This window comes from Semicossyphus pulcher, unplaced genomic scaffold (assembly GCF_022749685.1).
Source record: "Semicossyphus pulcher isolate SPU_LCO1_2020_fin unplaced genomic scaffold, fSemPul1.0.p SCAF_17, whole genome shotgun sequence".
In the NCBI taxonomy this organism is placed as follows: Eukaryota; Metazoa; Chordata; class Actinopteri; order Labriformes; family Labridae; genus Semicossyphus; species Semicossyphus pulcher.
The window spans coordinates 1,998,293-2,011,461 of record NW_027211681.1 but is presented as its reverse complement, the minus strand read 5'-3'; the positions used below and the strand labels follow the sequence as shown (position 1 = coordinate 2,011,461).

Sequence of the window (13,169 nt, the reverse complement as noted above, 5' to 3'; positions counted from 1 at the left end):
AAAATATTCATCTTAGCAAGCCACATATATAAATGACTGTAAATGGACTGCACCTACAGTTAAAGCACCTTTCTAGGCTTCAGATCACAGTTTACACTACATGTCAGCAGTCACACAGCGCAGGCTATTCCTCCAGGAGTGATTCAGGGTTCAGTTACTTGCCTGAGGATATTTCAGCATGTAGACTGGAGGAGCTGGGGATAGAACCACCGACCTTCTGATTGCGGAAATTGTTCCTTTATTACAACTTTGTTTTATTCAGTTGTGTTGATGAAGACATCCCTTAAATGTAGTCAGACAGGCCAAAAAAGACAAAACAAAGTAAGACAAGACAAGACAAGGCGTAGTGATAGCAATGTTGTTAGCAAATGTTAGCATACTAACATGCTTCACGAAGACGGTGAACATGGTGAACAAATTACCTGTTACACTGTGTTAGCATGGTCATTTGAACATGTCATTTTGCTGGTTTGGTTAGCTTTGTTCTGAAAACATATACCTGTAGCCTCGCAGAGCTGCTAGCATGCCTGAAGACTCACCAACATTACAAGTGAGCTCACTTGCTTCCAAATAAGCTGATTTGCATACACAAATCTGACTTGCTGATCTGAACCAATGATGCTATCGGCTATTGCCTGACAATGATTTAGCTTTCAGGGGGTGACGGCCAATATTTCTGGCCTTCTGGTTTGGCTAGTGAACATCCGGCTAGTAAATAATTCATTTCCGGATCAAGACTTAATTTTCCATGTGCTGGTCATTGTTTATAGTCAGACTAGCAACCTGAGACGGGGGCATAGAGTTGCTGTTAAGAGACGGCATGCACAACTGGATTCTTATCTGCATTCAGATGATATCTGTTTAAAGGTTTCTGGTTTGAATCCCAGTTTGGACTAAGTAGGCCTTTCTGTTTGGAGTTTATTTGTTCTTTTTGCACACACACAGGTTCCCTCTGGGTACTCCGGCTTCCTCCCACAGTCCAAAGTCATGCTTGCTAGGTTCATTAGTGACTCTAAAGTTGCCGGTAGTTGTGAGTGTTAGCGTGAAAGCTTGTCTGTCTCTGTGTGTCAGCCCTGTGATTGACTGGCGATCGGTCCAGGGTGTACCCAGCCTCTCGAGCAATGACAGCTGGTATAGGCTCCAACCCCCTCGCGACCCTGAACAGGATCAGCGGTATAGATAATGGATGGATGTTTACAATGATTACAACTTGCAGTGTATTTACTCAGAATATAATAACACCTGTATGATGGTTATAGAAGCAGCTGTTCTTTGCCTTGCTTAAGGGTACTCAGACAAAGTAAAGAGTGTATTTCATCTTCTCACTCCAGATTGTTACAAGCTGTTCTGGGCATTTTGAACAAACCTACATCTGTGCATCTACCACCGCCCATCAGTAACACCAGCAGAGCCGACGACTGCGTGCAGCATCCAGCTCTCCTGTTAGGTCAGTATTGAATAATGCAGACTCCCCACATTTCATCCCTTAAAATGGAGCTCTCTAGTGCTACAGCTCTGCCTTCACGCCCATTATTCCGCCTCGGTGGGCAAAAGGCTCGAAGATGCATTCACGAACGCACACACACACACATAAGTCCACCATCACAAACACGCACACACCTGAAACAGACTAGAGAGAAAAGGGCAGCTGCTTCTCTCTGGAGGCTTGTGTAAGTTACAGGAACATAAAGATGGGTTACAGGGTGTTTAGTTGAGCTTAACCTAACAGAAGTAAAGCTAAATGTGAAGGGTGCAAAGTGTGTTTTTGCATTTGGAGATCAACTATATTTGAGAAGCAGTCATCAGCCTTTTATTATGGCCATGAAAGAAACTGCAGCCCTGTTTCATTGCCTCTCCTCGGTGTGATTAAACCGGATGAAGACGCAACTCTTCTTTGTTGCTAACAGCTACAGGAAGAGAAATCCTCATGTCTCTCTGGCCTCTCAGCTCACCTATTTAATAGCTGAAAAATCAGCCTTACTCTTTGCTCTCTTCATTTTCTGTTTCACTTAATCATTCACATGTTTCACACCTTCTTTCACACCTTCTCACTGTCACATCTCAAACTCAGACTCTCATTTAAGCTTCTCTCCTTGCCTCTCTATCAAATATACTTCATCTGTGACTCCCCATGCCACCCACCCACCATGCTGCCGTTCACCCTCCATCTTCCTTCTTCTCTTTTCTATCCCTTCATCTTTTCCCTCACTCTCTACCTCCCTCTTTGCTTCTCTTAGGGCTTTTTCTACCTCTACTGAGAGTCACACCTCATGAATTATTTACATGTGCAACTCAGTGGGGGTTTGCTGTGTTTCCTGACCGTTTACTGCTCTGTGATGGACAGGAAGGGTTTTCTAAAAGGCAAAAAAACCTCGTGTTTCCTTTAAATGTGCAGGTAGCATCACAGAAAAGGAGAGGACGCTGAAGCATCATAAGAGCTTCGAATATAAAGAAAATTCAGATGCTGAATTTATGTCATGAAATCCACTCGACTGCACCATTTTCCTCTACCCTACACGTGCATGCATTAAACCAAACATAAAAGCAGAAGAAGCGAGTAGAGAACTGCCACGCCCCACCCTGCACTCCCAGGACGACATCACTCTCTGCTGCCTCACACATAAAAGTGCGTACACACACTTTCCTTCAAAGCTTCTTTTAATTATAGCGTCTTCCATGTATCTCTTTTTAAGGATTTACAGCGTATGAGGAAGATAAAAGTGATTTCCAACTAGTAGATAAATCCCACCTCTGAATTTCTCATCTGAATGAGCACTTCACAGTACGGAGGAACCTGCTCATTTCTTTATTCTTGGGCAGGTGCCACTAATACCAATTAGCACATCTGCTATAAACCTTCCCTCCCAATCTCATCAGAGGACGTTTTTACTGGCACACAAGCAGCTTGAGGGGACACCCATAACAGCACATCTTCTCATGATGCAAATTAACCATGTAAACACAATGAAAGAGCCTTTTCATTAAACTCAGTGATGCACATCTGGTATCAGCATGAGGCTGGTTAGTACCATGTGAACGAAGGCTCTGATAACCAGTACAGAAAAGGTAACAATTAAAACAGGTAGGAATAATTGTTGAAAATGTATGCCATGGATTGTATGGACTGCATAATATACTATTAAAATGCTCAGAAAAATGGTGCTATTGCTCCGCAGCAGTTTGAATTAAAAGGGTTTACAACACATGAAGCCGTCTTTTTCTTTGAGGGTCTGTGTGCTCCTACAGAGCTGTCTCCGCCGGGTGAAGCCACACCCTGCTGCCTCCTGACACACACAGAGAAAGAGGGAGTGTGTGTGTGTGTGTGGGGGGGGGGGGGGGCAGAGAGAGAGAGGGGAACAGAGAGAGAGCGTGAGTGAGAAAGAGAAAGAGTGAGAAAAAAAGAGATAGAGAGAGGGAAGAAAGAGAGAGAGAGCGAGAGATGGGGTGGGTAGGGGGATCCTCCAGCTTCCTCGCAGAGCAAAGTCATCACTGAGGTGTGAAAGGAGGATTCGACTGAACAAGCGTCTCTCCCTGAATCACTCAGCCGTTTCATCACTGTTGTCAGGAGCATTTGAGCAGCTTTACATTAAGCAGTGAATATAGGACGACACGCAGCATTCTCAGAAGGTCAAATGTTCGAGAAGAGGGTTTTTGATGCCGAAAGCTGATCAGTTTAAAAGCATTTAGTAAAAGTGAATCAAAGAAATGAGAAACAGAATGACACATTTGTTTCCCCAAAATAAATAAAAAATTGCATGAGATTGCTGCAAGGAACTGAAGCAGAGCAGACGGGGGATCTTTCTTTCCCCTCTGGGGATCAATAAAGGATCATCTTAAATTCTAGGTATGAAGTACCAGTGTGTTCAGGATGTCTTTTTTTTTTTTACAAACTAAAGTAAAAAATTAAACAAAACATATATATATGTGTGAGTATAAAATGATTTATATGATATAAAAATAAACATAAAAATAACATAAAATGTTCATTATTATGAATAGCTTCAGGCATACTGACCTCTTGACATTTTCTTTATATCAGTGGAAGAAACATCAAAAGGAAATGTTGCCAGATTTTATAGTGCAGAACATTATGGTGCTTTATTGTGAAAGCAGTAATATAAAGTTAAATGATCCAGGTGGCAGTGAATGCATCATTTCGTACAAGCTTGTCTGCAAATGTAACAAGTAGCTAAAACGTAAGATAAAGACAGTGAAGTAAAGAAGTATATTGATACTAAAAGTGCCAGTACCTGAAACTGTAAATGTGCTATTTCATTGACATTTCCCAGCCTCCTCTCGATTACACAGTTCAGTCATCGAGTATCAGCTGACTGCTGCATGTAATCACGGTGTTTTTCAGATCAATGTCAACTGGTTAGCTGCCATGGAAGATTAAAGTAACAGGAGATGAATTTTTCTGTCTTTATCAATTACAAAATAAAAGCACTTAATACTAAAGCACACCTCACTGCTCCCTTTATGATGGTGCAGGTGCTGGACATTGCAATTATTAGGTGCCTCACAGGGGCCTCTTAATGAAGGGGACACTTATAGATCTTCAATCAATATCCATAAGTCTGACACATGTGTTTCAGGCCTCATCATTTGCATACCTAAGAGAGAAGGTAAACACATACAAGAGCTACAGTATGTCAGCATATTTACAGTAATGCTGCTGATGTGATGTTATAACACACTGTGTACATTGTCATTCAGCAGAGGACACGTAAGGGAGGCATGCATCCAAGCTCCCTAATTAGCAGCGTCACAATGAGCCTGCATGGATGACCACGCCCTGAGTGGCTGATGCTACATGTGTGTCTCCAACACCCACCAACCCCACCCCCATCTCTTCACTACAATGCCACTGCAATGTTATACAACGCCCTGCTGCTTCTGCTATAACCCCTCTTTTGTCCCACAGATCTCATGCTAAACCTGCTGCTGCGTTATCACTCTTAAGATATCCAGTGTGGAAGATCGAGGCAGGAGAGAGCAGCTAGTGCAAGTTAATCTGAGGATGATGAGAAATAAGTTAGTTATAGGTTTAACACTTGTATAATATCCCATAAGGTGGTAAAGACAGATACTGAGCCAAGTGCTGCCAGAAGAGATTTACAATTCATGATATACACACTGCCAGTGAGTAAACATGTCTCCCGCACTGTTGGAAAATGAAGTGAAATACTATTAAGTTCTTATTTTCTCCTGACAGCCTCGAGAAATGAAAACAGATTCTGTGCAGACCTGAAACATGCACACTCAGCGGTATATGAGTGTGTCTCTGACAGCGGGTTCATAGTGTTCAGAGATGGACAACGGTGTGTTGTATGGTATAGGCAGAAATCCAGCCTCAGCCAAATGCAAAATACTGCTGATACTTGTATGTACTTTATGTCTCTTGTGTGTTTGTCCTATCTGCTACAAGTTGTGTATAAATCTGTGTGCATGTTACATTTACTTGATCTTTACTTGATGTATTAGTAAAACCTAAATGTTCCTTAGCTTATTGCTTTACATCTAAAATAAAGGGAAGATGGTCACTGGTTCCATCTTTTCATATAGGTATATTTTTTGATTTTCTTACTCTTCTGTGATAGTAAATTGTACATCTTTGGGATTTTGACTGTTAGTTGGACAAAACAAGGCATCACTGTTGGCTTTTGGGATTTCTGATCATAAACAAATTAATTGAAAATATGATTGATCAATAATAATAAAGAAATGTTTCTTGCAATATTATTACATTTCATTGGCAATACAATGTCCAAGACGGTCATCATGTTGGGGTACTGAAGTCTGGGCCAAGGTTGTGTGGGACCAAACTGCCACCACCTGGTGCACAATGGTACACACGTTCTCATAAAATAAATGTGCATCCAATTTAAAGTATAAGAACAGCACAGTACAAAAAGTACAGTACAAGTTATATATTAATAAAACTGTTGGACAGAAGAAAAATGTGCTTGCATAAATGCTAATAACTGCTCAAATTGGAAGTTTACCTGATTGCAAAGGGTAACAACAAATGCAACAAGTAACAACAGATGCAATAGTCATGCATGTTAGATGTAAAACAGCCTCTTTAAAACTTATTTAACGACTATTACAGCAAAATGCTGTTGATCCTGGGATAATGGTTTGTAAAATCATAGATTATTGTGTGATTTACCCATGCACTTACGGACTGCTTCTGGTATCGAGGGAGGCGGGACTGATGGTGACGCTGCATCAATAAACACCAATTACGTGACCGGATCCTACACTTTGAGCGTTTTCCGTTTTGAAACTTCGCACATGCGCATTTCATTTTTAAAATGGCGGCCGTACAGGGTGGTCTGGTCGACGCGGTTGAGGAGAAAGAAATAAAAACGGAACCATCGAACGATGGCGGTGGAAATAATAATGCAAACGATGGCAGACTGCTCTCTCCTTCCCCTAGCTCCAGTGCTTCGGCTGGAAGTAACAAAAGTGCGGCAGGAGCCCCGGAGGACCAGCAGACGCTCCTGGCGGTCCTGCAGTTCCTCAGAAAGAACAAACTCACTGAGTCCGTCGAAATTTTGCGTCGTGAAGCAGGATTACCGGAGGATTCACTAGATCTAAAGGGGAATGATTCTTCCGGGGCAGGCTCGGGTGCTGCTGCGGGCAGTGTGGACACAGAAGGCGGGGATGCGAGCGCTCTTCTCAGCCGGGTGACCGGCTCATCCTCCGCTGCTGCCCCGGCGCCGACCAAAGGTAGAACTTAGCTACTGTCGTTCTAAATCGTGTTACACTGTTCACGCTGAATCTATGCGTTTCCTGTTGATATAACATCAACTACCAGCATTTCTTCAGTCAATAACTGTCACGTTTACGACAGTAGTGTTACTACAATAGTACTTTCTCAGTGATCAGATATAATGACTACTAACTGTCTTGATATAGCTCCTCACTGCTATGTAAAAGTTAAAAACTCTCAATTTAAAGTGTTTTTTAATACAAAAAATGTGGTATGCATTGGAATGGGTTTGGGTAACTTGGGCTTGCTGGCATTAAGAGTACATCTTTTACTAATTTCCTTCGACTTTAGGAAGGCTTATTTGTTTTTCCAATTGACATTAGCAAATGCCATTTTACACTTCTGTTTTACTTTAAGGGCACATAAAGATAGGAAACAAATAGTGATTTTCAGACTTGCCTGTCATAACAATGCTAAGAAATTCCACAAAATACAAGCAAGGCGAAGTACCAACTTTACTCCTGTCTATTACTGTCACTATTAATCAATAGATAAGTGGATAAAATGTCATGAAGTTGTGAAAAATGTCTAATTAGTGTTTCCCAAAGTCCATATACTCAAATTAATGATTTAAACAAAATAATCAATATCAATAAATATCTGATGACTAATCAATTAATTGTTGCTGCTGTACAAAATACTTGTTTGTAACTTTTATGATGGACATTGCCTTTATGAACCTTGCCTTTATATATATTATATTATATATGAATTATATTGAACAAAGAATACTGTTTTTGAGAGATTGGCCTATAATTATTGGATGTACATCTCACCTGGACTGTCGTTTCCAACAGCTCCTGGGGAGGATCAGCCAGACGTCAATGTGGTGCTGTCAGCTTACAGCCAGCAGGGAGACCCGGCTCTGTATGGTGTTTACTACAGCGGCCTGAAGAAGTTCATAGAGTCGGTTTTGGACTGTCACCGAGCAGAGCTGTCTCAGGTCTTCTACCCGCTGTTTGTGCACATGTACCTTGAGCTGGTGTACAACAACCACGAAAATGAGTCCAAGGTGTTCTTTGAAAAGTGAGTTTCCTTAACCTTTTGTAGTTTATCCAAATTAAACTGCTTACGTGGTTTTGTTTTAAGCAGCATTAAATCCTTCACTCTTAAATAACAATTCCTCTCTCCTTTCCCTCCATCTCAGGTTTAGCGGGGATCAGGAGTGCTACTACGAAGACGACCTGCGTGTTTTGTCCAGCCTGACCAAAAAAGAGCACATGAGAGGCAACGAGACCCTGCTGGACTTCCGCACCAGCAAGTTCGTGCTGCGGATCTCCCGTGACTCTTACCAGCTGCTCAAGAGGCACCTGCAGGAGCGTCAGAACAACCAGATCTGGAATATCATCCAAGAGCACCTCTACATTGACATCTTTGACGGCATGCCGCGCAGCAAGAGCCAAATCGATGCCATGTCTGGCAGCTTGGCTGGAGAGGCCAAACGAGAGGCTAATAAAGCAAAGGTAGGATTTATATGCAAACCCATAAACACAATGTGCTTTCTTTTTCCTCCCATGTTTTTGAAATAACTTTGTTGTATTTATTGCCTGTCTTTGCTTTATCAATAAGGTTTACTATGGACTGCTGAAGGAACCAGAAATTGAGCTTCCTCTTGATGATGAGGATGAGGAGGCAGAGAATGAGGAGGGTAAACCCAAGAAGAAGAAACCTAAGAAGGACAGCATGGGCTCCAAGAGCAAGAAACAGGATCCTAATGCACCTTCACAGACCAGGTAGAGAGTTTTTATGCACTGGTGTATTCCTTTGAACATGCACTGAAAGATTAGCAAAAATGGTCAGCTTCAGCACTGCCTACTCTTTGTAATGCATCTTAGAGAATTCTATACTGTAAAAGCAAAATTTAGACTATATAAAGGTTATGCATTGATTTGTTCATTCATTCATTAAGCCCATAAACGTCTGTGTAGCGTATTGGGAAAATGTTTACTGCGTGGGCGTCACGTTGCTGCCACCGATGTTTTCTGGTGTTTTCTGAAGCAGCATGTAATGACAATGGCCGCTCTCTGTGCAGTAAAATGCAATTGTTCTTCTTGTCTTCAATTCTTTTGCTAATATCTATCAAACACTGAAGTCTGCTGTCCGCCTAATGCGCTCTCTGCTCTCTGCTGAGCGCCCCTGCCTCTCCACGCTCACACGCCGTATTTGAAAACTATGAAACAGTTTGCAAACTTGGCAGATAGTAATGATGAAGCTTTTTTCTTGTGGCTCAGGATACCTCTACCAGAACTAAAGGACTCAGACAAGTTGGACAAGATCATGTACATGAAGGAGGCCACCAAGAGGATCCGCCTGGGACCAGATAACCTCCCCTCCATCTGCTTCTACTCTTTTCTTAATGCTTACCAGGTAAATCACTCAAAATAACCAGAAACTCACTTCATGTCTACTAGCAAATTGTCTATACATTTAACAAGTGGTAGGAAGAGAATCTTTGTGAAAATTTTAACTACAGGAAAATATTTTGTAATTTATTCCCACCTTCTGTCGTGTAGGGTCTGACAGCAGTGGACTTCACAGATGACTCCAGCCTGATTGCAGGAGGCTTTGCTGACTCCACAGTACGAGTGTGGAGTGTTACACCGAAGAAGCTTCGCAAGGTCAAGTCTGCAGCAGGTAAAGTGTATGATAGTGATTACTGATGAATGAATGAGTGAGTGGATACTATTCTAACTTTCTCTAACATAAGTCACACTTCCCCTCCTCTCTCTCAAGACTTGAATGTGATTGACAAAGAGTCAGACGACGTGCTGGAGAGGATCATGGATGAGAAGACGGCCAGTGAGTCAAAGATTCTTTACGGACACAGTGGCCCGGTGTACGGCATCAGCTTCAGCCCGGACAGGTAGAGATCCTTTCATTACTTAAATGAGCACTTCATCCTAGCTGAATTTTTGTAACACAGTTTTGGACCAAATTATTACAATTATAAGAATCAGGGCAGGTTTATAGGGTGTTTATAAAGAGAATTAAGATGAAGGCACATTGTTGAGAGACCTTCCTACCCCTTCTTTATGTGCAAGGAAACGTAACTCTGGTAATTCCTGTTGACTCCTGTTCTTTTTGCCTTTCAGAAACTACTTGTTGTCTAGCTCAGAAGATGGTACAATCAGGCTGTGGAGTCTCCAAACATTTACATGTCTGGTGGGCTACAAAGGCCACAACTACCCCGTGTGGGACACCCACTTTTCCCCACATGGGTACTATTTTATCTCGGGGGGACATGACAGAGTGGCACGGTATGACACTGCAGAACTCAACCCTTCCATATTCTCCTATGATACAGAGATAAATATATTGTTTATACATTATGTTATGCTTTCTTCAACAGTCTGTGGGCAACAGATCACTACCAGCCCCTGAGGATGTTTTCTGGTCACCTTGCTGATATCACTAGCACCCGCTTCCACCCCAACTCCAATTATGTCGCCACAGGGTCGTCTGATCGCACCATCCGGCTCTGGGATGTCCTGAGCGGAAACTGTGTCCGCATCTTCACTGGTCACAAGGTCAGATGTCACCAGAGCAGAGGCCTCATCAGTGGTACCACATGCAGGAGAATTTTATAAAGCTGTGTATCAGTTCTTAGACATTGTCAAAATAAATCAGCCTCTTAAACTGTAGCTAAATTTACCCAACAAGATTAACGATCAGAAAAGTACTATTACGAGAACACCAAAACAGAAATAAAATAAATCTATCAAATGTAACTTTAAATGCTCTGTCAATACCTCCCATTCTATAAAGTAAGGTTCCTTTGGTGTAAAGAATTTTATTCACATCCAAGCTGTTGGTTTGATTCAGATTTCTACAGTAGCACAGCTTGTTGTATTAATGAATGCAGGGCTTTATTGAGTCTTAATTTTATCTTCAGGGTCCGATCCATGCGCTGGCTTTCTCTCCCAATGGAAAGTTCCTGGCTTCTGGAGCAACTGATGGCAGAGTTCTTCTGTGGGACATCGGTCATGGACTGATGATTGGAGAGCTCAAAGGCCACACAGACGGCATCTACTCCCTCAAATTCAGCAGAGACGGCGAGATTCTTGCCTCAGGTGCGAAACTACAACTTATCTTCATTTTTACATCAGTGTAATATCTTGTAACTGTCAAGCTCAACACATTCTTAGCAGGCTCTGTTGAACATTAAATCAGATTTAGAGAATTATGAAGCAATAAAACTTTATCGTTGCAGTCTTCGTCTATTGATTTCAGGATATGCACATATACTGTTTCTTTGTGGAGTTTCTACAATTGAACTTAGTAACATGTCCTCTTGTCTTTTTCTAGGCTCTATGGACAACACGGTTCGTCTGTGGGATGCTATGAAAGCATTTGATGATTTAGAGACTGATGATTTCACAGCAGCGACAGGACACATACATCTACAGGATAACTCCCAGGAGCTGCTGCTGGGCACCTACATGACTAAATCCTCACCAGTCATACACCTTCATTTCACCCGCAGGAACCTGCTGCTGGCTGCTGGGGCCTACAACCCATGAGACATGATTGAGTTATGAGAAAAAAAATCTACAAAACTTGACAGGAAGCAAACGTCTGGTTCCAGATCACCCCAAATAGCAGTTTGTGGTGAGGTGGAAGTAAAACATAACTATTATCAACTGTGAATGAAGATACAATGAGGTTAGCCTACTCGGGTTCTGGCCCCGGATCAAGCTAATCAATTGCCGATATCCTCTGGACTGAGAAAAGTGCCGTTGATGATTGAGGACTGTTTTTAGAATCACTGCCATGAGTACAGCTGTGTCAACACATGGCTGACATTTGTGTATCATAGTCTTTTATACTGGTGGACACTGTAAATAAACAAAAATGTTTTCTATGTTTTGGGCATAAATTCTCTTTATTGTTAACATAGGGAAACCAAACCACATTTTATCACAAGCACGTCAAGCTGCTTTCTCCACCCCCAGCTGTTAGAAGCGATGGTCAAAATGGTCACCTGGAAGAAGACAATAAGGGCCTTCAGTTAATTAAGTGGAGTAATACTTCGGGATACAGGGACATTTTGAGATTAACAGGATGTAGAGACTGTAATGCACTTACATTATCACTTTTCTGTGATGGCTGCCTTTTTCTTGGGCTTCAATTTGAAGAAAAGGGCAATGCCTAGTATGCTGGCATATGTGGCCAAAACACACTGAAGAGGAAAAGAAGAGCAAAATGAGAATTCATGGAAGAATGACAGTTTGACATGTCATGTGACATGCAGTTTATGTTAAGTTACACACAACTCACATTCCTCCTTCCTGTGATTGTGTATGCGTTAAAGTACTTGGCAATTCCAGTGAACTGGTGCTGGGTTCCTGCGTCGTGTCCTCCCATGATGGTTTATTTATGGTCCTACCATAAAGAGGACAAAAGGTGTTTAAGTGAGTTATTTTGTAGAGAAACATCAGTTTGGACCTTGGATACAAACACATCTGGAGCTGAAAGGAAAACTAGATGTCATCAATTAAGGTTAGTGACATTTCAACTGACGGTAACCTTTAAATATTTGCGTTTAGGACTTTTGGACAGACATTGGAAGACATCTCCCTGGAAAAGATATTTTTCATATTTACAGATCACATGATGATTGGCTTTATCGAGAAAAGAATCCGAAAAAACATCACAATATATGATTTCATCAATACACTGTGCTGTCAATCCTAGACAGAAATTAACGTAGGGACTCCAGCACGTTAGCAATTAAGTAATATTATTTTCTATTTCAGAATTGTACCATTTTAATATCACACAAAATAACCTGCGATTTCCTGCGATTGTAAACTAGCAATAAAGTTTACTAGCATCATGATATAAGACAATGTGCAACTTAATAGGTCGTTTGTTTGACATTCTAACATTAACGTTTCTTCAATAAAACCAGAACACAAACTTTAATGCAATACTCCCGGAAAGTATATACACTTTAACCAACTTAAATGCATTAACATTATACCAGACAAATGCACAACAGCGGACTTTTCATTCAGACTGACTTTTATCGGTTTGTAACTGCATAGCTTCTTAGCTAGCACACACTATCGTAAGTCAACGTTAGCATGCTAGGTTAGCCTGCCAGCTAATTTAACTTTCACACAACATTAGATAAATAGTACATGGTCGCAGATGCAATTTACATTTATCATAGACTTATCTGGACATTTTAAAAGAACAAAGTGAATAAATGTATTTGTTTTCAAATGTCTCAACGATATGTCTTACCTTTAGCACACGACCCCTATGCAAACAGAATGAGACAGGTGCCCTTCAGCAGAGGCCGCGATGCTAAATTCACAAGGATATCCCGCCTACTCTAGAAATCCAAACGAGAATTATTATTGGTCCAAATTGATGTCACTCAATG

At 41.5% G+C, this 13,169-nt stretch overlaps 2 protein-coding genes across 2 annotated transcripts; one reads left to right on the top strand and one right to left on the bottom strand.

Annotated features, from left to right (window-relative positions):
* Positions 1-6,317: 6,317 nt before the first annotated feature.
* taf5 (TAF5 RNA polymerase II, TATA box binding protein (TBP)-associated factor) lies at positions 6,318-11,633 on the top strand. The gene is made up of 11 exons (XM_069665741.1): positions 6,318-6,735; positions 7,576-7,804; positions 7,926-8,241; positions 8,348-8,511; positions 9,010-9,145; positions 9,292-9,412; positions 9,512-9,641; positions 9,871-10,035; positions 10,128-10,305; positions 10,671-10,848; positions 11,084-11,633. The coding sequence occupies exons 1-11, from the start codon at positions 6,318-6,320 to the stop codon at positions 11,296-11,298; spliced, it is 2,250 nt and encodes a 749-aa protein (XP_069521842.1). The 3' UTR covers positions 11,299-11,633.
* atp5md (ATP synthase membrane subunit k) lies at positions 11,633-13,109 on the bottom strand. The gene is made up of 4 exons (XM_069665742.1): positions 13,028-13,109; positions 12,056-12,160; positions 11,864-11,957; positions 11,633-11,759 (listed from the first exon to the last, which is right to left on the bottom strand). The coding sequence occupies exons 2-3, from the start codon at positions 12,140-12,142 to the stop codon at positions 11,868-11,870; spliced, it is 177 nt and encodes a 58-aa protein (XP_069521843.1). The 5' UTR covers positions 12,143-12,160; positions 13,028-13,109; the 3' UTR covers positions 11,633-11,759; positions 11,864-11,867.
* Positions 13,110-13,169: the final 60 nt, after the last annotated feature.